Source organism: Aquarana catesbeiana, linkage group LG08, assembly GCF_042186555.1.
Source record: "Aquarana catesbeiana isolate 2022-GZ linkage group LG08, ASM4218655v1, whole genome shotgun sequence".
Classification (NCBI taxonomy): Eukaryota; Metazoa; Chordata; class Amphibia; order Anura; family Ranidae; genus Aquarana; species Aquarana catesbeiana.
The window spans coordinates 281674996-281699748 of NC_133331.1; the positions used below are offsets into that span (position 1 = coordinate 281674996).

Here is a 24753-nt window from a genome sequence, read left to right on the forward strand (position 1 = left end):
CGCACCAAAAACGCATCAAAAACGCTGCAAAAACGGTGCACTTGCGTTTTTGATGCTTGTCCATTGAATTCTATTACATGCAAAACGCTGCATTTTGCATGAAAAAAAGTCCCTGACCCTTTCCAAAAATGCAGAGAAACAAAAAGGCATTGATGTGAACATGTTCCATAGGAACCCATGTTAAAAAATTCCCGTGCATTTCTGCAAAATGCAAAATACATCAAAAAACGCGCTAGTGTGAATGGAGCCTTAGGCCTGAGAGAGTGAACAAAAAAACGATAGGGTCATGATCCGACCACACAGAAGGGGGGATCGTAATTTTATGGACATTGGAGATGTGGCGTAGAGGGATAAAAACGTGGTCGATCCTACAGAAGCTGTCGTGCGGGCTAGAGTAGTAAGTGAAGTCGCGGTCACGGGGATGGAGCTCCCGCCAGGCATCTACCAAGCCATGGGATTGTATAAGGGATCTCATCTGCTCCTCCACAACTAAATCATGAGAGGGGGTGGATCCAGATGGGTATTTCCTGTCCACCAAGGAGTCCAGGGCTACGTTCGTGTCACCCATCAAGATGAGGGTCCCGGAGCTGTGCTGGGACACGACCTTGAGGAGGTGGGAGAAAAATTTATGTTGGAATCGGTTCGGAGCATAGTATCCAACCAGGGTTACATTCTGGCCATTTAACGTGCCCTGGAGTAATAGGTATCTACCAGTTGGGTCCGCAATTTCCTTGGAGCATGAGAATAGGAGATTGCGTCTAAAGGCAATGAGAACCCCCCTCTGCTTTTCGGGGGCAAAAGCCAGGTAGAATGTAGGGAAGTGAGGGGAGATAAATTTCGGGGCAGAAGAGGAGGAAAACCTGGTCTCTTGCAAGCATACTACGTCAATGCCACTAGATTTTAGGTGGTGAAACACCTTGGATCGTTTTACTGGAGAATTAAAACCATGAATATTATGGGAATAAAACTTCAACGGAGATTGGGTCATTGTGAGGAGATGAAGGTTAGCTCACGTGGTGGTGTCCAGCAGCTGCAGATCAGGTCGGTAGGGATCCCTGTCAGCGACACTTGCGGATTTCCAGCCTGGGGGAAGAAAAGAAAAGAAAGACAGGGAAAGGTGCAAGACAAGAGACAAAGGGCAGGATGGGGGAAGGAAAAAAAAAAACATAAAAACAAAAATACAAAAACAGTACAAACGTACTAGATGCGCCACGTTGGGCGTAAACCACGTCTTCGGCGAGACGTGTAAGGCGGGGGGGCTCGACCGCCGGACACATGCCCATTTTAAGTCTTGGCAGCTCAAAATTTAGCAAGAAGAGGGGGGTGCCGGGAAGAGGGGGGGGGGGGGGATCACTGGCCGAGTCAGCCACAGGAAGGGGAGAGGGGAAAGAGAAAAAAAAAAAAAATTTCCTTAAAAAGGAGGGGGGGGGGGGGTGTGTAACTAAGGGTTAGGGCAAGATTACTGGTGCTCACAACCAACCCAAGGATAAATTGCAATGAGGGATTGCCAAGAGAGCTTTAAACACAGAATTATTATATAACAATAAAGAACACAAATGGAATGTGTAACTTCTGATGTTCAGACCATTTAGTTAGACCGGACTCCAGCCAGCCAACCTGGAATATCAGGTACAAAGTCCGTCAAGGGGTCCCCTGAATCCCGCCACCAGGCGCATGCACCACCAGGAAGCAGTCCCCAGAGAGCCCAAGTAAACTAGTAAAAGGGGCTGGACATTAATTATCAACCTGGAGATGAGTCACAGCAATTAAGCAGTACTTAAACATATAATTCAGTATTACTTGAAAACAGTATTAAACATAACTTGTAAATAACATTAGCGGTGCAAATCATACAGTCAGGCTAACCCCCAGCCACCTGACCAGGGGGCTCAGTTATAGGGTCCACCTGAAAGCCTCCCTGGGCCGGTCACCAACCACTATCGCTAGCAGAGGGAGGGCCCCGGGAGACCTCCGATAGGGTAAGTAAGGACCTAGGCATCGTTGGTTAAAGATCAGACAGGAGCATACAGGAGGTAGGGAAGGAAGGGTCAGGACCATGAGAGGCAGGGGGAGGAAAAGGGAAGGGAAGAGGGGGAGGAGAGGGGGGGGAGAGGTAAAAGGAGGGGGGTGGGAGGAGAGAAGGGCAGGGATAAAAAAAAAAAAAAAAAAAGGAGGGGGATAAGGGGGAGGGGGGCGTAGTGGGCTCCCATGTACCATGCATTTTCAGGGCCTTACGCTTAAGGGGGCGGGGAAGAACCCCGTAGTGCAAATGAGACAGTGGGGTTCTGGATGTGATGGAGCCTATGATGTTAATGCAACATGGAAGTCCAGAGTGGAGATCTTGAGGAGGTGGTGAGAAGTAGTAAGAGTCAGGTGCTGTGTGGTTTGGAATATACCAATACGTTCGGAAAGTCCTGGAGCAGCACAATTGAGTCTAACAGGGTGCCAAAGCAGGTGAAATGGTTCAGAGACTTCCAGGCAGGGTGTGCAGGAGAGGTATAGGGCAGTCATATAGAAGGATGGTGAGGGGGCGACATCACAATATGCACCAACCGGTTGGGTCAAGGCAGGCTGGGGGTGGGGAGGAAGGCATATGATCCAATCCAAGCACGGCCATCATTGGGCATGTGTGAATAGGGAAGGTCAGAAGTCAATATTGATATCGAGGAGGGATCCAATCCAACCATCATTTACGGGAGATGGTTGGTGAAATACAAAAGGGTCCTGAGGACCAAAGGGGAAGACATGACTCACGGTTTCAAGGGTCAATCTGGATCAGATCGTTGGGAGCCAGCCATAGATGGAGGGGGAGGGCGTCTTGGCCCTTTGACCTTTTCCCATGTGCGACCCGGGAGGTTGGTGGAAAGCTGAGGGGGGGGTTGATCCAGTTGGGCTTCGGGTGTTTTTACCAGATGGTAGCAGATGGAGAGAGTCCAGGACGGACTGTGCTTCGTCTGGCGAGGTCAGCATGTGACTGCGACCATTGTATGAGAAGGATAGCTTGAAGGGGAAGCCCCAGCGGTACCGAATTTGGTGCGATTGAAGAGCTGAGGTGTAAGGCTTCATCTGTCTCCTTTTCACAATCGTAGACTGGGAGAGATCCGTAAAAAGTTGGTAGTGGTATCCCTGGAACGTGAGGTTTGGCTTGTCCCGGGCCACGCGGAGGAGGGTTTCCTTAGTGCGGTAATAAGTGAACTTTATGATGATGTTGCGGGGTGGTCCCTCTGATTTCTTGGGGCCGAGTGACCGATGGATGCGGTCAAATTCCAGCCTGTCAATGGGGATGGCTGGGACAAGCTCCTGGAACAGGGCCGTGGCAGTGGAGGTGAGGTCCATGACCGTTTCGGGGATGCCCCGCAAGCGCAAGTTACTCCTGCAGGCCCTGTTCTCAAAATCCTCCAGGCGTAGTAAGGCTACATCCAGTTCTTTCTTGATGTCAGAAATGTCCTGCTCGTGGTTTTCTAAGACAGTAGCAGCGGCATCCATCTTGTCCTCTAGGTCATTGGTGCGGGAGCCGAACTCCCTGATTTCTTTAGTGAGGTGGGTGGCCAGCTTGGTGGTTGCGGCTGATAGTTCTGCCTGCAACATGGTCTTGAAGCGGGAGAGCAGATCGGCATCCCGCAGTGATGGCAGCTGGAGCGGGTCCCCGCCGACAGCGGGAGACTGATCCAAATCCTCGGCTGTAAGCTGGGAGAAGGGGTCCGGACTCGAGGCCGGGGCTTCAAACATGGCGTCCGGCGGGGAGGCCCCAGGCAGTGTGCGGTCCGCAGATCGTGAGCTGGATGCTCGCGTGAGCATCGCTGTTCGTGTCGCTGGATGCACGGCAGCTGCGGGAGTCAGCGGGAGGTGGTGGGGGACGGGGGTTCCCTCTTACTTAGCTTTTTATGGGGCCGATGTGTCCTGGCGGTGAGGAGCGAGGCTAGGATGCGGCCATCTTCGTTCGCTGCTCACGAGCGCCCCCCAGGGACTTTTTTTCATGCAAAATGCAGCGTTTTGCATGTAATAGAATTCAATGGACAAGCATCAAAAACGCAAGTGCACCGTTTTTGCAGCGTTTTTGATGCGTTTTTGATGCGTTTTTGCCGTTTTTTTTTTTTAATTTTTTTTAAGACTGTAAAAAAAAACTGCAAAAAAAACAAAAAAAAACCGCGAATCGCAGCAAAATCGCGGCAAAAACGCTGCTCAAAAACGTGGCAAGCATGAAAAAAAAACCTCCAAAAACGCTCAAAAGCAACATGCATAGGTGTGAATCGAGCCTTAGAGCGGAGACTGCGACCAGGCCTTCTCGTCCAACATCAGTGCCTGACCTCACAAATGCTTTTCTGGAAGAATGGTCAAACATACCCATAGACACACTCCTAAACCTTGTGGACAGCCTTCCCAGGAGAGTTGAAGCTGTTGAACTGCAAAAGGTGGGCCAACTCAATATTGAACCCCACAGACCAAGACTGGGATGCCATTAAAGGTCATGTGCGTGTAAAGGCAGGCGTCACAATACTTTTGGTAATATAGTGTATGTGTTTCTGGCAGGTACATGAATTTGTCACAAGCACTGACAGTTGTGGTGTTGAGGCTTTTTTTTTTTGTTTTATTGATTGTTAAAATCTCAGCTAACTTCTTTTTCACAGTGGATTTGGTGCTTCTGGTTCAAGTGTGGTAAGAATATAGAAGCCACTTTTTTATCCATGTGTTCTATTTAGGATGAAGATATGATCAAAGTTCTAATCAAAGAAGAAGCAGAAGAGACAGATGTGAGTAGTGATGAGCTGTGTAAGGAGGAGGAAATCACTCCAGAGATCATCACAGGTGAATAATAAACACTTAATACATTCAAGTTTTGGAGGGGCGGAGTATTTATCCCTAAGTCCCAAGTGGGCAAGGAATACCGTGCATCCTGAAAGTACTCACAGTGCTTCACTTTTTCCACATTTTGTTATGTTACAGCCTTATTTCAAAATGATTACATTCATTATTTTCCTTAGAATTCTACAAACAATACCCCATAATGACAATGTGAAAGAAGTTTGTTTGGGATTTTTTCATTTTTTATAAATTTGCAAAAATTTCATGTACATAAGTATTCACAGCCTTTGCCATGACACTCAAAATTGAGCTCAGGTGCATTCTGTTTCCACTGATCATCCTTGAGATGTTTCTACAACTTGCTTGGAGTCCACCTGTGGTAATTTCAGTTGATTGGACATCATTTAGAAAGGCACACACCTGTCTATAGAAGGTCCCACAGTTATCAGTGCATGTCAGAGCACAAACCAAGCCATGAAGTCCAAGGAATTGTCTGTAGACCTCCGAGACAGGATTGTATGGAGGCACAGATCTGGGGAAGGGTACAGAAAAATTTCTGCAACATTGAAGGTCCCAATGAGCACAGTGGCCTCCATCATCCGTAAATGGAAGAGGTTTGGAACCACCAGGACTCTTCCTAGAGCGGGCCGCCCAGCCAAACTGAGCAACCGGGGAAGAAGGGCCTTAGTCAGGGAGGTGATCAAGAACCCGATGGTCACTCTGACATAGCTCCAGCGTTGCTTTGTGGAGAGAGGAGAACCTTCCAGAAGAACAACCATCTTTGCAGCACTCCACCAATCAGGCCTGTATGGTAGACTGTCCAGATGGAAGGCACATGAGGGCCCACCTGGAGTTTGCCAAAAGGCACCTGAAGGACTTTCAGACCATGAGAAACAAAATTCTCTTGTCTGATGAAACAAAGATTGAACATGTCTGGAGGAAACCAGGCACCGCTCATCACCTGGCCAATACCATCCCTACAGTGAAGCATGGTGGTGGCAGCATCATGCTGTGCAGATGGTTTTTCAGCGGCAGGAACTGGGAGACTAGTCAGGATGGAGGTAAAGATGAATGCAGCAATGTTCAGAGACATCCTTGATGAAAACCTACTCCAGAGCGCTCCGGACCTCAGACTGGGGTGAAGGTTCATCTTCCAACAGGAGAACGACCCTAAACACACAGCCAGGACAACTCTGTGAATGTCCGTGAGTGGCCCAGCCAGAGCCCAGACTTGAACCAGATTGAACATCTCTGGAGAGATTTGAAAATGTCTGTGCACCGACGTTCCCCATCCAACCTGATGGAGCTTGAGAGGTCCTGCACAGAAGAATGGGAGAAACTGCCCAAAAATAGGTGTGCCAAGCTTGTAGCATCATACACAAAAAGACGAGGCTGTAATTGGTGCCAAAGGTGCTTCACCAATGTATTGAGCAAAGGCTGTGAATACTTATTTACATAGGGTTTTTTATTTTTAATAAAGTTGCAAAGATTTCAAACAAACTTCTTTTAATTTACGTTGTCATTATGGGGTATTGTTTGTAGAATTTTGAGGAAAATAATGAATTTAATAGAAAAAGTGAAGCGCTGTGAATACTTTCTGGATTCACTGTATATGCTGATTGGAAGCTGTGTTCTTTTATAAGGGTTGGGATAGTTTGTTCTTATGGAAAGCTTGGTTCTACAAGGGCAGGGTATTTATTACTATGTTGATGACATGTACAGTGCCTTGAAAAAGTATTCATAACCCTTGATGTTTTCCATGTTACAACCAAAAACGTAAATGTATTTTATTGGGATTTTATGTGATACACCAACACAAAGTGGCATATCATGGTTAAGTGGAAGGAAAATGATAAATGGTTTTCAACATTTTTTACAAATAAATATGTGAAAAGTGTGGCGTGCATTTGTATTCAGCCCCCCTGAGTCATTACTTTGTAGAACCACCTTTCACTGCAATTACAGCTGCAAGTCTTTTTGGGGATGTCTCTACCAGATTTGCACATCTAGAGAGGGACATTTTGCCCATTCTTCTTTGCAAAATAGTTCAAGCTCTGTCAGAATGGATGGAGAGCGTCTGTGAACAGCAATTTTCAAGGCTTGCCACAGATTCTCAATTGGATTTAGGTCTGGACCTTGACTGGGCCATTCTAACACATGATATGCTTTGATCTAAACCATTCCATTGTAGCTCTGGTTGTATGTTTAGGGTCGTTGTCCTGTTGGAAGGTGAACCTCCACCCCAGTCTCAAGTCTTTTGCAGACTCTAACAGGTTTTCTTCTAAGATTGCCCTGTATTTGGCTTCATCCATCTTCCCATCAACTCTGATCAGCTTCCCTGTCCCTGCTGAAGAAAAGCATTCCCCACAACATGATGCTGCCACCACCGTGTTTCACGGTGGGGATGGTGTGTTCAGGGTGATGTGCAGTGTTAATTTTCCCTCCACACATAGTGTTTTGCTTGTAGGCCAAAAAGTTCAAGTTTGGTCCCATCTGACCAGATCACCTTCTTCCACATGTTTGCTGTGTCCCCCCCACATGGCTTCTCACAAACTGCAAACAGGACTTCTTATGGCTTTCTTTCAACAATGGCTTTCTTGTCACTCTTCCCTAAAGACCAGATTTGTGAAGAACATGACTAATAGTTGTCCTGTGGACAGATTCTCCCACCTGAGCTGTGGATCTCTGCAGCTCCTCCAGAGTTACCATGGGCCTCTTGGCTGCTTCTCTGATTAATACTCTCCTTGCCCGGCCTGTCAGTTTAGGTGGACGGCCATGTCTTGGTAGGTTTGCAGTTGTGCCATACTCTTTCTATTTTCAGATGATGGATTATACAGACCTCCCTAAGATGTTCAAAGCTTGGGATGTTTTTTTTTTATAACCTAACCCTGCTTTAAACTTCTCCACAACTTTATCCCTCACCTGTCTGGTGTGTTCCTTGGTCTTCATGATGCTGTTTGTTCACTAAGGTTCTCTATCAAACTTTTGAGTACTCCACAGAACAGCTGTATTTATACTGAGATTAAATGACACACAGGTGGACTCTATTTACTAATTAGGTGACTTCTGAAGGCAATTGGTTCTATTAGATTTTAGTTAGGGGTATCGGAGTAAAGGGGGCTGAATACAAACGCATGCCACACTTTTCACATATTTATTTGTAAAAAAAAAAAAAAAATGAAAACCATTTCTCATTTTCTTTCCACTTCCCAATTATGTGCCACTTTGTGTTGGTTTATCACATAAAATCCCCCAAAAATAAATTTAGGTTTTTGGTTGCAACATGACAAAATGTGGAAACTTTCAAGGGGTATGAATACTTTTTCACTGTATGCCAATTGGCTGCTGTGTACTCCTCGAGTTCCATGGGGTAGGTTAGGCTTTCCTAATAATAGGTGTATATTTCTAAAGTTCAGCGGGGCAGGGTATTTATACTAATTGGAAGCTGTATTCTCTTCAATCTGCAGGAAATAGGGTAGGTATTCCTATGAAAAGCTGCGTATCCTCAAGTTAATCAGGAGCAGGGTATTTATTCCTAACCACCAGGAGAACAGGGTATGTGATCCAAATAGAAGCTGTTTACACCTCAAGTTCCAGGGGCTGGGGTAGGTAATTCTATGGAAAGCTGTGTAACTCAATAAATAAAATCATGGTAGGCTGATTTCAAGCCAAAAAGGGCTTTACCCTGATCTGAGAACGTGAACAGATTCCAATGGATCCAAGTTTGGAATAGGCTTCATGTTTGTCTTCGGCAACTTGTCCAATTCTTCAACTTTTGTAAGCCTTAAGCCACGTACACGCGGTTTGACTGTTGGACGACCGAGCGTCCTATTTTTGTGAAAAGCGCGTGTGCAGGTTTTTGTCTAGCATACTAACTATCCGCAAATTGTCGTTTGACAAACACGAACGTAGTGACGTACTATGAGAGTATAAGGAGGAAGTTCATTTCTCAAGTGCCACCCTTTGGGCCCCTTCTGCTAATTTTGTGTTAGTAGAAGTTTGGTGAGGGTGGATTCGCAATTTTCAGATCGTACAAAACAAGTGCCTTTTAAAATACGTTTGTCATAACTACATCGGTATCACCAGCCAAGCAGCTTCATTATTATCCCATTAAAGAAGATGAGAATTTTGACATTTCATCAATTGGCGCATCACGAATGTTAAAGCGGGGGTCCACCTATCTATCGTTTTTTTTTTTTTTTTTTTGGAGTTCATTCACAAACTTTTCTTCTCATGATTATCTACTCACATGTTCTGTGTAATAAGTCCGCCTGTGTCCGATTTCGTTGTAAAGAATAACTTATAAAATTCACTGAAGGCGGTTTCCATCTTCATTGTGGGCATTTGAAGCCCACAAGCATGTATTTCCTGGATGTGGTGAATGCTGTGCTCCCAGCATTCACCGAGATGTTGTGATGACGCTGTTGCACAATGCATGCTGGGAAGCCTGAGACTAGCTCCCAGGGGACTGTGGGAGGTCTGGGAGAGGCTAGAAACACGCCTACTCCCATGGGAGGAAAACCAGGAAGTGCTAAGAAGATTAGAAAAAAAAAGGTAATTACGATGATTTAAATTTTTTTACACAGCATGTCAGCATCTAGGCAAGGAAGAGAATGCATAGAGATAATGTTCAAAATTTGGGTGGAACCCCGCTTTAATTCTAGATTACGAACGGTAGTTTACAAAACCAAACTCTTCCCAGCCGTTCCTCGATTCCGAGCATGTGTGTTTGTACTTTCCACTTTTGTGTGACCATTTCTGTACTGACCATCCGAAAATCAGACGTTGAGTTCACATCCGACACAAAATTTATAGCCTGCACATCCAGATTTCGTCTGACGAAAAAGTCAAATCGGCTGTCGAAAGCACCGTACTAACGATCCGAAAATCCGCAGACAGCTCGTCTTACGAATTTTCCCTTCTGATTTTCGTACTGTGTGTACGAGGCCTTAAGCCCCATGCACACTATTAGATTTTCTGCAGATTTTTGTCTTCAGATTTACCAAAACCATGTAATATGAGGTCAAACCATAAGGCTCTGTTTCCACTACTGCGAGTTGTTGTGCGACTTGACACATGTGAAGTCGCATGACAAGTCAAAACCCATGTATTTCAATGGCCCCCGTTCTAATTGGTGCGACTCAAGTCGCAGCGACTCCAAAAAAGGTTCTTGCACTACTTTGTTCCTACTTCAGTGCGACTTGTTCTCACATGGCTTTTACCGGTTTCATGGCATCGCAACACAAATTGCATAGCAAAGTCGCAGTGTAAATCGCGCGACTTTGGGGATGCAATAGTGGAAACATAGCCTAAAGCCCCGTACACACAATCGGATTTTCCGACGGGAAATGTTGGATGTCAGGCTGTTGGCGGAAAATCCGACCGTGTGTATGCTCCATCGGACAATTGTTGTCGGACTTTCTGCCAAAAAATGTTGGCTAGCATGTCTTCAAATTTTCCGCCAACAAATGTGTGTCGTCGGATTTTCCGATTGTGTATACACAAGTCCGTCGGACAAAAGTCCAAAGTACAAACACGCATGCTCAGAAGCAGAATCGGTCAGTCTTGTAAACTAGCGTTTGTAATGGAGAATTAACATTTGTGACGCGGCAAATTATAAAATCTCGAAATGCAGCGCACAATTCTCTTCTTCTTTAATGGGAAAATAATGAAGCTGCTTTGCTGGTGATACTGATGGAGTTATTGCAAACAAATTTTCAAAGGCTTTTTTTTTCTGGTGACATCAAGAATAATAATATTATGTTTTTTTTTTTTTATTTGTGCAAGTTACCACAACATCATTATCCCGTAGTTTTTAAGAACAAAGGTACAACTATGTTGGTGTCCCTTGTCAATTTTACATTGTATTTTTTAAAATGTAACTGCCTACTCCCAAACTGTCATTTAAAGTGGTGTTCCGGCCGAAATTATACTTTTTAAATAAAAATACCCCTATAATACACAAGCTTCATGTATTCTAGTACATGAAGGTACTGTTTTGTTAGTTTATAGCAGTAGTTTGTTATTTTATAAACTTCCAGCAGGCCGTGGCCATCTTAAATGTGGGCATCTGAAGCCAGACTGTATTTCTTCCTGGATCTCATCCTTGCAGATCTTGCACATGCTCAGTGCAGCACAAGCAGTGTAATAGGTTTCAGGTCAGGTTTCCATAGCAACGGCAGTGTCAGAGGAATTTGCCGCCCCTTCCCAGAAGGCATTGCAAACAGGAAATGATGCGATGGGCCACGGCCAGGGAGGAGGAAGTGAAAAATGAATACAGCAGATATACAGTAGGTGTTGAGAAAAAAAAATTAAAAATATCCAATTTGTTTACAGTGCACAGTTTAGTGAGGGATGCTATAGAGTTGTAAAAGTGGGTGGAACTCCACTTTAAAGTAAAACACATAGCCAAGAATTATTCTCCACAATTTTTTATTAAGCATTAAAAAAAATAAAATAAATTAGATATGCTATCTGCCAGTAGCAAAAAGTGGATTCTATGCATCCAAAAATATAGAAAATATACCAAATCAAATCATTATTCAACTAAAAAAATAATGTCAAAGCAATAACTCCAAGGCCAATAATAAATAACACATTATCTCCTCCGATTCCGCAACATGGCTGGTTGACGAATGGCCGACCAGAAACGAACTGAAAAGCACTAAATGAAAAACACGAAAAAGAAAAGCTTGAATCAACACTCACCAAACTTTTACTAACACGAAAGGAGCCCAAAGGGTGGCGCTAAAGAGCTGAAAAACCACGTAGTACATCTAGTACGTCACTACGTTCGTAATTGTTGGCCAACATTTGTGTGACCGTGTGTATGCAAGACAAGTTTGAGCCAACAACCCTTCGGACAAAATTCCACGGTTTTGTTGGTGGAAAGTCCGATCGTGTGTACGCGGCATAAGAGTTTCAATTTGTATGCAATCAGGCAGACCCTTGCACTACATGGTTTTGGTAAATCTGAAGACAAAAATCTGCAGAAAATAGTGTGTATGGGGTCATAGTGAGCTAGAAGAAGGGTGTGGGTCCTTCCGTCTTAGTGCAATACTCAATTTGGCAGTGTTAAGAAGGTGGTGTAGAATCGATTTTTTTTTTGTATGTTTTCTTGAGGATATCTGAGATATGTAGAAGGAAGAAGGCTGGGTCCTCAGAGAATTCTACGCTCTTCTGGGTCAGAAAATATGTAGTTGAGTCCCATTCTCCTCCTGGCATCTCCAGCCGCGGTCTGACACAGTAGGGAAGTATTTATGGAGCACCACAAGGACCTGAAATGATTTCCTTGAATTTGCGTGCAGATAGATGACTTTAATGCGAAGCGAATAATATGCTGGGGAAAAAGTTCTGTTCAAGGCCGTTTCCCAGAAAGAGGGGAGTATAGTCTTCAGGTGGGGTGATCAACTGGGAGTTAAAGACTTTTTTTTTAATCATTCTTATTATTAGTTTATATTTTTTTCTCCAGATGGACAATACCAAAGGCAGAAGTCAACTCAGTTCTCCAAAAAGGACAAAGCAGATGAAGCAAAGGATAACCATATTGCATCTGACCACCCTTCAAAAGACAATCCCATTGATCCAAATTCTGAATGTCTTCCTGATCAGTCACTTAATACGTTTTCATGTTCTGAGTGTGGGACAAGTTTTACCTCAAGAGGCAAACTCCTCGTACACCAGAGATCTCACCCAGACGAGAAGCCCTTCTCCTGTCTGGAATGTGGGAAGACCTTTAGGCAGAAGTCAAAGTTTGCTAAACACCAGAGGTATCACAGATCTCAGAAGGCCCTTCCCTGTCCTGAATGCGGAAAATGTTTTACTCAAAAGACGCTTCTAGAGATACATGAAAGAGTTCACACGGGGGAGAAGCCATTTTCCTGCTCGGAGTGTGGGAAGCGTTTTTCGCAAAGTGGAAGTCTTATTGCACACCAGAGGATTCACACCTCTGTCAGGCCGTACGTGTGTTCTGAGTGCGGGAAATGTTTTACCCAGAGACAACAGCTCACGTTACATCAGAGAACGCACACAGCCGAGAAACCGTTTTCCTGCACCGAATGTGGGAGGAGCTTTAGCCAAAGAGTAACTCTTATGTTACATCAGAGAACTCACACCGGTGAGAGGCCATTCTCGTGTTCGGAGTGTGGGAAGAGCTTCACCAAAAGGCCAAGTCTGCTTGCACACCAAATAATTCACCTGAGCGATCGCCCATTTTCCTGTCCTGAGTGTGGGAAATCTTTTACCCGCAAAGGAAGCCTCACCACACACCAGAGATCTCACACGGGAGAGAAGCCCTTCTCATGTTCGGCGTGTGGGAAAAGGTTTACAAGAAAAACATCTCTTAAATCACATATGAGCTTCCACAGGGGACAAGAGGTTCTTGGTTCAGCATGTGGCAGCTAACGCTTCCCATACTGTTTTGTCTTTTATGAAAATCAAGGATTCTATGGATGTAATGTTTACAGCTTCACCATATCTACTGCTGGTAAAGAGAGGTCATATCCAAGACAGCTTATAATGGTCACCTTGAAGGCTGCAGATAACAGTCCAACCCCCTGTGTGAAAATCCTTATTTTTTCCATTAAGAAGTTTAACTCTTTAACCACTTCAATACCAGGCACTTAGACACTTTCCCGCCCAGACCAATTTTCAGCTTTCAGCGCTGTCGCAATTTGAATGACGATTGCGCGGTCATGCTACGCTGTACCCAAACAATTTTTTTATCATTTTGTTCCCACAAATAGAGCTTTCTTTTGGTGGTATTTGATCACCTCTGTGGTTTTTATTTTTTGCACAACAAATAAAAAAAGACCGAAAATTTCGAAAAAAAACAAGTTTGTCTTTGTTTCTGTTAAAATTTTTTGTAAATAAGTACGTTTTCTCCTTCAATGACGGGCACCGATACGGCGGCACTGATGGGCACCGATACGGCGGCACTGATGGGCACCGATACGGCGGCACTGATGGGCACCGATACGGCTGCACTGATGGGCACCGATGAGGTGGCACTGATAGGTGGCACTGATAGGTGGCACTGGTATGCGGCACTGATGGGCACTCATAGGCGGCACTGATGGGCACTCGTAGGTGGCATTGATTGGTACATATGGGTGGCACTGATGGGTACTTATGGGTGGCACTGATGGGCACTGATAGGTGGGCACTGATGGGCACAGATGGGCACTGACAGGTGGCACCGATGGGCAATGACAGGTGGCACTGATAAAACATATTGGGGCATTGCTGCGCAGATCTGTAACATAATGGTGCCAATCAGTGCCCATTTGTGGGCACTGATTGGCACAGATTGGGCACATGTGGATGGCCATGGGGTACATACCTGGCCATCCACATGTTGCCCCTTCCCTGGTGGTCCTAGTGGCGATCCCTGGTGGTCCAGTGTGGTGATCTGAGGGGGGGCTGCGCTGATAAACAATCAGCGCAGACCCCCCCCTGTCAGGAGAACCACCGATCGGCTCTCCTCTACTCGCGTCTCTCAGACGCGAGTGAGGAAAAGCCGATCAACGGCTCTTCCCATTGACAGCGCGATCAGCTGTGATTGGACACGGCTGATCACGTGGTAAAGGATAATGGAACCACTTCCCGGACGTCAATCCGCTATAGGGCGGGCGGGAAGTGGTTAAGGTATATGCTCCTACAGCAGAAGTTCTCCCATCCCTGTCACTTCCAGCAGTATTAAACCCAAAAGCAAACATTTATTATCTTGCAGCTTAACAACTCTTATGCCCGTACACACAATCAGAGTTTTAGTCGGAAAAATCTTGGTTTTTCCGACAGAATTCCGATCAAGCTTGGCTTGCATACACACGGTCACACAAAAGTTCTCTGAACTTTCGACCGTCAAGAACGCGGTGACGTACAACACTACGACGGGCCGAGAAGATGAAGTTCAATGCTTCCGAGCATGCGTCGAATTGTTTCCGAGCATGCGTAGGAATTTTTGTGCATCGGAATTGCTACAGACGATCGGAATTTCCGATCGAAACTTTTTCCGTCAGAAAAATAGAGAACCTGCTGACCGAAATTCCGCCAGCAAAAGTTCGATGGAGCCTTCACACGGTCAGAATTTCCGACCGAAAGCTCTAATTTTTTCTGGCGGAATTTCCGCTCGTGTGTACGGGGCATAAGTCAATGTTTCTCAACCTTTTTTTTTAATCAAGGCATCCTTTGAAATTCTGCACAATCTTGAGGCACCCCATTCTAGAATATAAAAAAAAAAAAAAAAAACCAAATAGGTATACATGAGGGCTGCACCGATATCGGTGTTTTTACTGTCAAGTAGAAGTACCGATACCTTCGGTCAAGTTCTCGCCGATACCGAGTAACAATACCTTTGCGGTGCAATTTGAGCCCATACAAAATGAATGGGCTCAAATCACACTGCAAAGAATCCCATGCAATGGGAACAGGAATGCACTGTAAATCCTGTCTGAATCACTATGACAAGCCTGGGTTCACACAGTATGGAAAATCGCATGCAATTCTTTGCAGTGCGATTTGAGCCCATTCATTTTGTATGGACTAAGATTGCACCGCAAAAAGGATCGATTTCAGGTATTGGAGCATTTTCACGAGTACTCGTGAAAATATTCAGCATTGCCACCGAAACCGGTATCAGTGCAACCCTAGTTTACATTATGCAGCAGCCTCCACACATGTAGACTCCCAACATTAGGATATTTATTCCTCCACCTGTACACTCTGGTAAAAGACGAGTATTCCAATGTTTCTCTTTTCCCTCAGATTAGCTCCCTCACTCAGCTAATGTGACACCATTGTTAATGAAGAAGGGCAATCAAGGATGCTTTGCAGAAGGCCAAGGTCCCCGTTCAAACCGATGAGGTCGTTGGTTGTTAGGATGCCGGTGACTAGAAGGTTGTAATGGTGCACAATGAAAACCTGGGGCTTTGTGCACAAACACGAACGTAGAGACTTACTACCAGGAATTTCAGCTCTAGAGCGCCACCCTTTGGGCCCCTTCTGCTAATTTCGTGTTTGGTGAGCATTGATTCTGAGCATGCATGTTTGTACTTTCCACTTTTGTGTGACGGACTTGTGTACTGACCATACGAAAATCTGACAACAGACCGTTGTCCACCGAAAATTTACTAGCCTGTCCGACATTTGTTGGCCGAAAGTTGGACAACAATTGTCAAAAGGAGCATACTAATGGTCAGATTTTAGCACAACAGTCTGTCAACAGTAAGTTGTTCTATCGGGTTGAGGTCATGCATGGACATTCACCTTTTCCTCCTTCAACCATTGTGTGGTCATTATTGCTGTGTGCTTTGGATCATTTGGATCATCATGTTGGAAGTTAAACCTTGCTTTGCATTAACAACTTTCTGGCAGAGGGCAGCAGATTTTCCTCAAGAATTTGATGGTGTTTTGCCCTATCCATTTTTCCTTCTATCCTGACAAAATATATATATATACACACACACATACTCACCAGCCACTTTATTAGGTACACCTATTTAATTGCTTGGTAACACAAATTGCTAATCGGCCAATCACACAGCAAGATCTCAGTGCATCTAGACGTGGTGAAGTTCACACTGAGTATCAGAATGGGGAAGAAAAGGGGATTTAAGTGACTTTGAACGTGGCCTGGTTGTTGGTGCCAGATGGGCTGGTCCGGGTATTTTAAAAACTGCTGATCTGCTGGGATTTGCATACACAACCATCTCTCGGGTTTACAGAGAATGATCCGAAAAAGGGAAAATATCCAGTGAGCGGCAGTTGTGTGGAGGAAAATGCCTTATTGATGTCAGAGGTGAATGGGCAGACTGGATTGAGATGATAGAAAGGCAACAGTAACTCAAATAACCACTCGTTACAACCAAGGTATGAAGAATACCATCTCAGAGCGTACAACACATCGAACCTTGAAGCAGATGGGCTACAGCAGCAGAAGACCACATCTGGTGCCACTCCTGTCAGCTGACAGGAAACTGAGGCTACAATTCACACGGACTCACCAAAATTGGACAATAGAAAATTGGAAAAAACATTGCCTGGTCTGATGAGTCTTGATTTCAGCTGTGATGTTCAGATGGTCGGGTCAGAATTTGGCGTTAATATGAAAGCATGGATCCATCCTGCCTTGTATCAACAGTTCAGGCTGGTGGTGGTGTAATGGTGTGGGGGATAATTTCTTGGCACACTTTGGGCCCCTTAGTACCAATTGAGCATCATTTAAACACCACAACCTACCTGAGTATTGTTGCTGACCATGTCCATCCCTTTATGACTACAGTGTACCCATCTTCTGATGGCTTCTTCCAGCAGGATAATGTACCATGTCACAAAGCTCCAATCATCTCACCACTGGACAATGAGGTCTCTGTACTCCAATGGCCTCCACACTCACCAGATCTCAATCAAATAGAGCACCTTTGGGATGTGGTGGAACGGAAGATTCCTATCATGGATGTGCAGCCGACAAATCTGCAGCAACTGTGTGATGTTATCATGTCACTATGGAGCAAAATCTCTGAGGAATGTTTCCAACACCTTGTTGAATCTATGCCACGAAGGATGAAGGCAAAAGGGGGTCCAACCCGGTACTAGCAAGGTGTACCTAATAAAGTGGCCGGTGAGTGTATGTATATTTACAGTATATATATATATATATATATATATATATATATATATAAATTCATTTTTTTTTTTTTTTTTTCTTCCATGAATGCAGCTAATAAGTACCTAAATTTGACTTTAATCAGCCTTGTGTAATTCCCATGAAAACCAACGTTTAGGCAGGACTAGGAGTCAGGCAGTGAGACATTGTCCCGATGTGCGGTTGCAGAGATCAGGAAATGTCTCTCTGCCTGTGATTAGCGCTGTGCAGTGATGACTTCCTGGCGGGCTCTACACGTGCGGTTTACGAACACGCCTGAGCTCATCCTTAACCACTTCAATACAGGACACTTATACATCTTCTTGCCCAGACCAATTTTCAGCTTTCTGCGCTGTCGCACTTTGAATGACAATTACGCGGTCATGCTACACTGTACCCAAACTTAATTTTTATCATTTTATTCCCACAAATAGAGCTTTCTTTTGGTGGTATTTGATCATCTCTGGGTTTTCTATTTTCTGCTAAACAAATAAAAAAACGAAAATTTTGAAAAAAAAAAACCTTTTTTTTTCTTTCTGCTACAAAACTTTGTAAATAAGTAAGTTTTCTCCTTCACTGATGGGCACTGATGGGGCTGCACTGATGGACGCCGATGAGGTGGCACTGATGATGGGCAATAATATGTGGCACTGATAAGCCACACTGATATGCAGCACAGTTGGGTACACATAGGTGCCACTGATGGGTCACTGATAGGCAGCACTGATGGGTACACATAGGTGGCATGGATGGGCACTGATAGGTGGTACGGATGGGCACTGATAGGTGGTACGGATGGGCACTGATAGGTGGTACGGATGGGCACTGATAGGTGGCACGGATGGGCACTGATAGGTGGCACGGATGGGCACTGATAGGTGGTACGGATGGGCACTGATAGGTGGTACGGATGGGCACTGATAGGTGGCACTATCATTAATGGATGGTACTGATGGATGCCAGTCAGTTCCAAACAATAATGCCTGCCAATCAGTGATGCCCATTGTGGGCACTGATTGGCATCCCTGGTGGTCCAGTGTGGGCATCCTCGCGGGGGGGGGGGGGGGGCTGCGCTGATAAACAATCAGCACAGACCCCCCCTGTCAGAAGTGCAGCCGATCGTCTCTCCTCTACTCGCATCTGACAGACACGAGTGAGGAAAAGCCGATCACCGGGTCTTCCTATTTACATCGTGATCAGCCGTGATTGGACATGGCTGATCACATGGTAAAGAGTCTCTGTCAGACTCTTTACCTAGACCAGTGTTGTGGTATGTCAGACTGACACACCGCAACAACGATCGCCGCGATGTGCGCCCCCGGGGGCGTGTAGCGGCTTGATATCCTGGCGATGTCATATGACGTCCGGATATCGTAACCACTTTGCCGACGTCATATTGCTATATGGCAGGCGGCAAGTGATTAATAAGGATAATGCGGTCAGGATGAGAGATCATCAGCATGGGGTGAACTTCTGCTGCTTTTTCTCATCCAATACCAGGCTGAGTGCAGGGAGGTGACCAGGCTTCATTGCTTAATTGAAGGAGATAAAAGTCAGGTCACCAGTTTTGCTGTGTGTACATCTCAGAACTGGATGGACAGAAATATAAATCCTTGGGCAGATAAAACGACTCCCTTACATGTGTTTCATTTGTGTATTTTGCTGTTTGCCTGGAGTTCCTCCTTAAATGTCTACATGTTTCTTCTCCTGTTCTCTCCTATTTTCTGTACATTTTTTTTTATGGAAATGTAATAAAAAAATATAAGAAAAGATGTCTTTTTTGTATATACAGTTGTGCTCATAAGTTTACATACCCTAGCAGAATTTATGATTTCTTGGCCATTTTTCACGGAAAAAGAATGATAACACAAAAACATTTCTTTCACTCATGGTTAGTGTTTGGCTTAAGCCATTTATTATCAATCAGCTGTGTTTACTCTTTTAAATCATAATGACAACAGAAACTACCCAAATGACCCTGATCAAAAGTTTACATACCCTGGTGATTTTGGCCTGATAACATGCACACAAGTTGACACAAAGGGGTTTGAATGGCTATTAAAGGTAACCATCCTCACCTGTGATCTGTTTGCTTGTAATTAGTGTGTGTGTATAAAAGGTCAATGAGTTTCTGGACTTCTGACAGACCCTTGCATCTTACATTCAGTGCTGCACTGACGTTTCTGGATTCTGAGTCATGGGAAAAGCAAAAGAATTGCCAAAGGATCTGCAGGAAAAGGTGGTTGAACTGTATAAAACAGGAAAGGGTTATAAAAAGATATTCAAGAAATTGAGAATGCCAATCGGCAGTGTTCAAACTCTAATCAAGAAGTGGAAAATGAGGGTTTCTATTGAAACCAAACCACGGTTAGGTAGACCAACTAAAATTTCAGCCACAACTGCCAGGAAAGTCGTTTTGGATGCAAAGAAAAACCCACAAATAACTTCAGGGGAAACACAGGACTCTCTGAAAACATGTGGGTGTGGCTGTTTCAAGATGCACAATAAGGAGGCAGTTGAAGAAAGATGGGCTGCATGGTCGAGTCGCCAGCAGAAAACCATTACTACGCAAATGCCACAAAGTATCCCACTTACAATACGCCAAACAGCACAGAGGCAAGCCTCAAACCTTCTGGCACAAAGTCATTTGGAGTGATAAGACTAAAATTGAGCTTTTTGGCCACAACCATAAACGCTACATTTGGAGAGGAGTCAACAAGGCCTATGATGAAAGGTACACCATTCCTACTGTGAAACGCGGAGGTGGATCGCTGATGTTTTGGGGATGTGTGAGCTACAAAGGCACAGGAAATTTGGTCAAAATTGATGGCAAGATGAATGCAGTATGTTATCAAAAAATACTGGAGGAACATTTGCATTCATTAGCCAGGAAGCTGCGCATGGGACGTACTTGGACATTCCAACATGACAATGATCCAAAACACAAGGCCAAGTCGACCTGTCATTGGCCAGGCAGAATAAAGTGAAGGTTCTGGAGTGGCCATCTCAGTCTCCTGACCTCAATATCATTGAGCCACTCTGGAGAGATCTCAAACGTGCCATTCATGCAAGACAACCCAAGAATTTACAGGAACTGGAGGTTTTTTGAAAAGAGGAATGGGCAACTTTACCATCTGAGAAGATAAAGAGCCTCATCCACAAATACCACAAAAGACTTCAAGCTGTCATTGATGTTAAAGGGGGCAATACACGGTATTAGTAACTGGGGTGTGTAAACTTTTGATCACATCTTGGCTCAGTCCTGTGCAACAGCACGAGAGCCAATGAAGAACACAGTCACGGAGACCAAAGGAGTGAACTTTCTTGAGGAGGAGGGGGTAGTCAACCGTATCAAAGGCAGCTGAAAGGTCCAGAAGTAGGAGTACATAGTGGTGTCCATCTTTTTTTGTTGTTAGTCATTTGAGAAGTTTCTGTGGAGTGTTTTACTAGTAATGGCAGTGATCAGAGACTTATACTAACTGACACTTTTCTGAGAACCAGTGACACTGAGGCTCTGTTCACACCTAGACGTTTTTGGGCTTTTTTCTGCTATAAGCCTCAGCTCTAAGAACGCCCAACAAGACAAATCCCATTCATTTTAATGGACCTTGTTTACATCTGAGCGTTTTGTCATCTGAAGCAAAACACCTGCAGCTCAAAAAAGTTCAGAGCTTCTTTTTTGGCAGATTACAGGCGTTTTCTGCTTTTTTACATTGGTGACCTTTTGACCTGTGCAAAATTGCTGCAAAAAACACGCACTTTCTGCCTGAAAACAAAACGCCTAAGGGTTACCTGTGTGCCTAGCTAGTGTTTTTGTACTGTGTGGGAGGTGCTTTTACTAGGGGAAGACATGGATCTGTGTCCCTGCTTTGCCTTCCCTACTGACAGAACAGCAATCTGCCTTGTTTACATAGGCAGACTGCCATTCTGCCTCTGTACCAAATGATCGGCAGGTGCCGGCTGACTACCTGGAAGTGTTGGATCACGTAATAGGTACGTGATCCGGCGCAGCAGTGCCACCTTGCTGCTGTATATGTAAGTTATTCTTTTGGCAAGTGGTTAACTGGTAATTGCACGGTCATGCAACGATGTACCCAGATTAAACTTATATGATTTTTTTTCTAAAAGAGCTTTCTTTTGGTCATATTTGATCACTATCATAATTATAAAAATAATAATCATATTTTTTTGTGCTATACAAATGAAAAAAAAAGAATTTTTGAAAAGGTAACAAAACAATATTTTATACTTTCTCTTATAAAACATATCCAATAGAATCTAATTTCTTTATACATTTAGGCCAAAATGTTTTCTGCTACATGTCTTTTGGCTTTGCTTTGCAGCGATTGCAGGAATTATACCCTCTGTCACTTTCAAATATGACCCATTCAAGTGAATAGAACCACTCTGCAAGTGCCCTGCAACAGCACTTTCAGTTCACTACTTTCAAGACTGATGGTTCCTGCTCTCTCAGTGCTGTTTCCCTGAACTCCTGGTCTTCACAGGAAAGAGATAACAGTGGACAGTGCAGTCTACAGAAGGTCTGTTAGATTGGAGGAGGGAGGAGCAGGGAAGTGTCTTGTCATCCTAGGCTGTGGGGTTGTGTTTCTATTGATGCACACAGTGTAGGGAGACACAAGTCTAGTTCCTGCATGCAAGAGTGGCTTCATAGAATGCTGCAAGAGAAAGGAGCCACCCTGAAACGGGAAACCTGGGGCAGCAGTCATAGCACCACCTTAAACAGGAACATAGGCAAGGATTTAAAGGTTGCTGCATTCCAAGAATTTTAACAAACAGTTTCAGATTCCTGTAACGCAGGTCAGTGACCAGATCTGAACTTAGTCGCTCTCTCCCACCTTGTGTCTGTATGCCCCATGTTGGCATGGTGTCCACCGTAGCATTTGCAGTGGAAAGGCAATGTAGGACTGGCCAGAAAAGGGATTACTTTGACACAGTTGGCCAGCTTAAACATGTATTGCATAATATGTGAACTAAATAGCCCTGTTTTTCATTGCATAGTTTGCTGGAAAGGGTGTAGTAGTGTGCAGAGGGTCCATCCAGAATTTGTAGTGTTTTAGATTCCTACCTGCTCTGAAAAAAGCTGTTTGATTATGTTGATGTACAGAGTTAAGAGTGGGAGTGACTTTTTTATTTAATAAGCTTACTGCAGACTCCCGGGGAAATCAGTAAGCCAATCATACAAGCAGGAAATTACATTTCTCATTCGTTCATTGACAGACACAGCCTTCTTTATTCAGAACCATAGGGTTATATCGCCTCCGCAGGAGTAGGACTAGGCAGAATAAAACAAAACACCTGGCTATGCCCATGGGCTGTCTTCAGTCAGTATATAACCCCCTCCCTGCTCTAGGTATTCTGTTTTTTTCTGCCTAGTCAGGAGTAAGGACCTAGTTCCCTGCTGGGATCTCTAGTCCTAGGAATTTTTGTTGTTTGTTATTTTCTCTTTTCCTGGATTTTTTTCCAGTGAGATCTACAATCAACTGCTGGGCTGGGCGACGGGCTGGACATTCGATCCAGTGATCACCCCAGTCTGGCCAGCGAGCGCGAGCAGACCGCAGCTACGTGCTTGTTCGGCCATGACATAGCCCTACTGGACAGGGACTGGCCCTGCGAGTTAAACGTCTCGCGAGGTCACATACGACCGGGTCTCGGTCTGTGTCACAGCGTTCCTCATGGCCGACAGCCCCCCACTTCGGTGGCGAGGAGGATCTGTCCGGGAGCGTTACCCGCGCATTTCACTGGAGAGGTAAGTAAGGGGTCCCCTCCTTTCCTGGAGTGGTGTGGGGCGTGGGTACTCTCTGGGGTGGTCAGTCCCTCTGGGGTTCTCCTCCACCCCCTCCTCCTTCCCGGGTGAGGCCCAGGCTTCTGGCCTAGAGGCTTTTTAGACACACGGTCCCCCTTTTCCAACCTCGGGGTTGTTACTTTAGGGGTATCTGGTGGTTGGGCCTGGGAGGCGGGTGATCGGATGTCCTGCTCCCGTAATTTAGGCCGCGGCTTTGTGGCCTACCAGCTCAGATCGGTCCGGTCCCCCCATGGGTCGTGCACTCGCGGCTGGCGGCTAAAAATTTAGGCCGCGGCTTTTCGGCCTACCGGATCGGTGCGGGCCACTCACTCGGTAGGCCACAGAGCCGCAGCCTAAATTTACGGACACCGGCCGCGGCTTTGTGGCCTACCGACCGGGTGTCCGTTCATGGCTCAGATCGATCCGGCCCCCCACGGGCCACGCGCGCAGTGGATGGCCAGAAATTTAGCCTGCGGCTTTTGCGGTGGCCTAGTGGGCCGCTGCTTCTACGGCCTGCTAGGCCTCGTGACCCTGTGAGGGGCCCCGGTCTGTGCCCCCTGTGAAGGGCTAGGGTCTATACTCCCTGTGAGGGTCTCAGGTGTGTACCCCCTGTGAGGGGCTCCAGTCTGTGCCCCCCTGTGAGGGGCCCCAGTCTGAGCCCCCTGTGAAGGGCTTCGGTCTGTGCCCCCCTGTAAGGGACCTCGGTCGACATCCCCTATGTGGACCTCGGGCGGGGGGATCCTGGTTGGTGGAGTAGCGCTTAGACATATGACAAGTATATGGCACCCCTGCCCTCCCCTACCTCCTCTGTCTCAAACAATCCGGATAGGTCCTGTCGGTCTGGGTACCTTGACTGGGGTGGCTGGTCGCCGACGTTTCTTGGCGACTGCCTCTCTGAGAGGATCTATTGTCCCAAGGGCCATTCTTCCATCCTGCTTTAGAGTCGATGATTTAACGGCCTGGCTGTGATGAGCCAGGTGTTGCAGTTCCGAGACTGCTGATGGCTAGGGAGTCTACCTCTAGGAGGTTCTACCTCCGGATGTGGAAAGCGCATATATCCTGGTGTGAGTCACTGTGCATTCATTCTTGTTTTTTCTAGGTGGCTCTGATTCCAACCTCCATTTACGGGGGGGTGAGCAGGAATAGGCCTTGAGTACCTTTTGAGGGCCAGGTGTCAGCCTGGGTGGTCTTCTTCAGCGTCCCCTGGTCTCGCACTCCCTGGTGCATGCCTGTTGTTCAAGATGTTAGACATCTGTTTCCATCGGTGCGGTTTCTTCTACCGCCATGGGATCTGAACTTGATGATTTCAGTTCTCCAGAAGCCTCTCTATCCCTTTCTCAAAATATTCGGGAGGTTCCACTGCTTACTCCGTCTCGGAAGGTGGTCTCTTGGTGGCTATCACCTCTGCTTGCAGGGTGTCGAAAATGGTGGCATTGTCGTTCGCCTTATCCAGGTTAAGGTGGTGCTTCGCCCTTTTTCCATAATTCCGTCCTTGGATTTCAAT

At 45.5% G+C, this 24753-nt stretch overlaps 1 protein-coding gene across 1 annotated transcript in view; it reads left to right on the forward strand.

Annotated features, from left to right (window-relative positions):
- Nucleotides 1-24753, forward strand: part of LOC141104662 (uncharacterized) — an 81480-nt gene that overhangs the window by 20719 nt on the left and 36008 nt on the right. The window contains exons 7-8 of the mRNA XM_073594329.1: nt 4701-4806; nt 12275-13179. Of these exons, the coding sequence (XP_073450430.1) occupies nt 4701-4806; nt 12275-13179 (1011 nt within the window). The remainder of the gene's footprint in view (nt 1-4700; nt 4807-12274; nt 13180-24753) is intronic.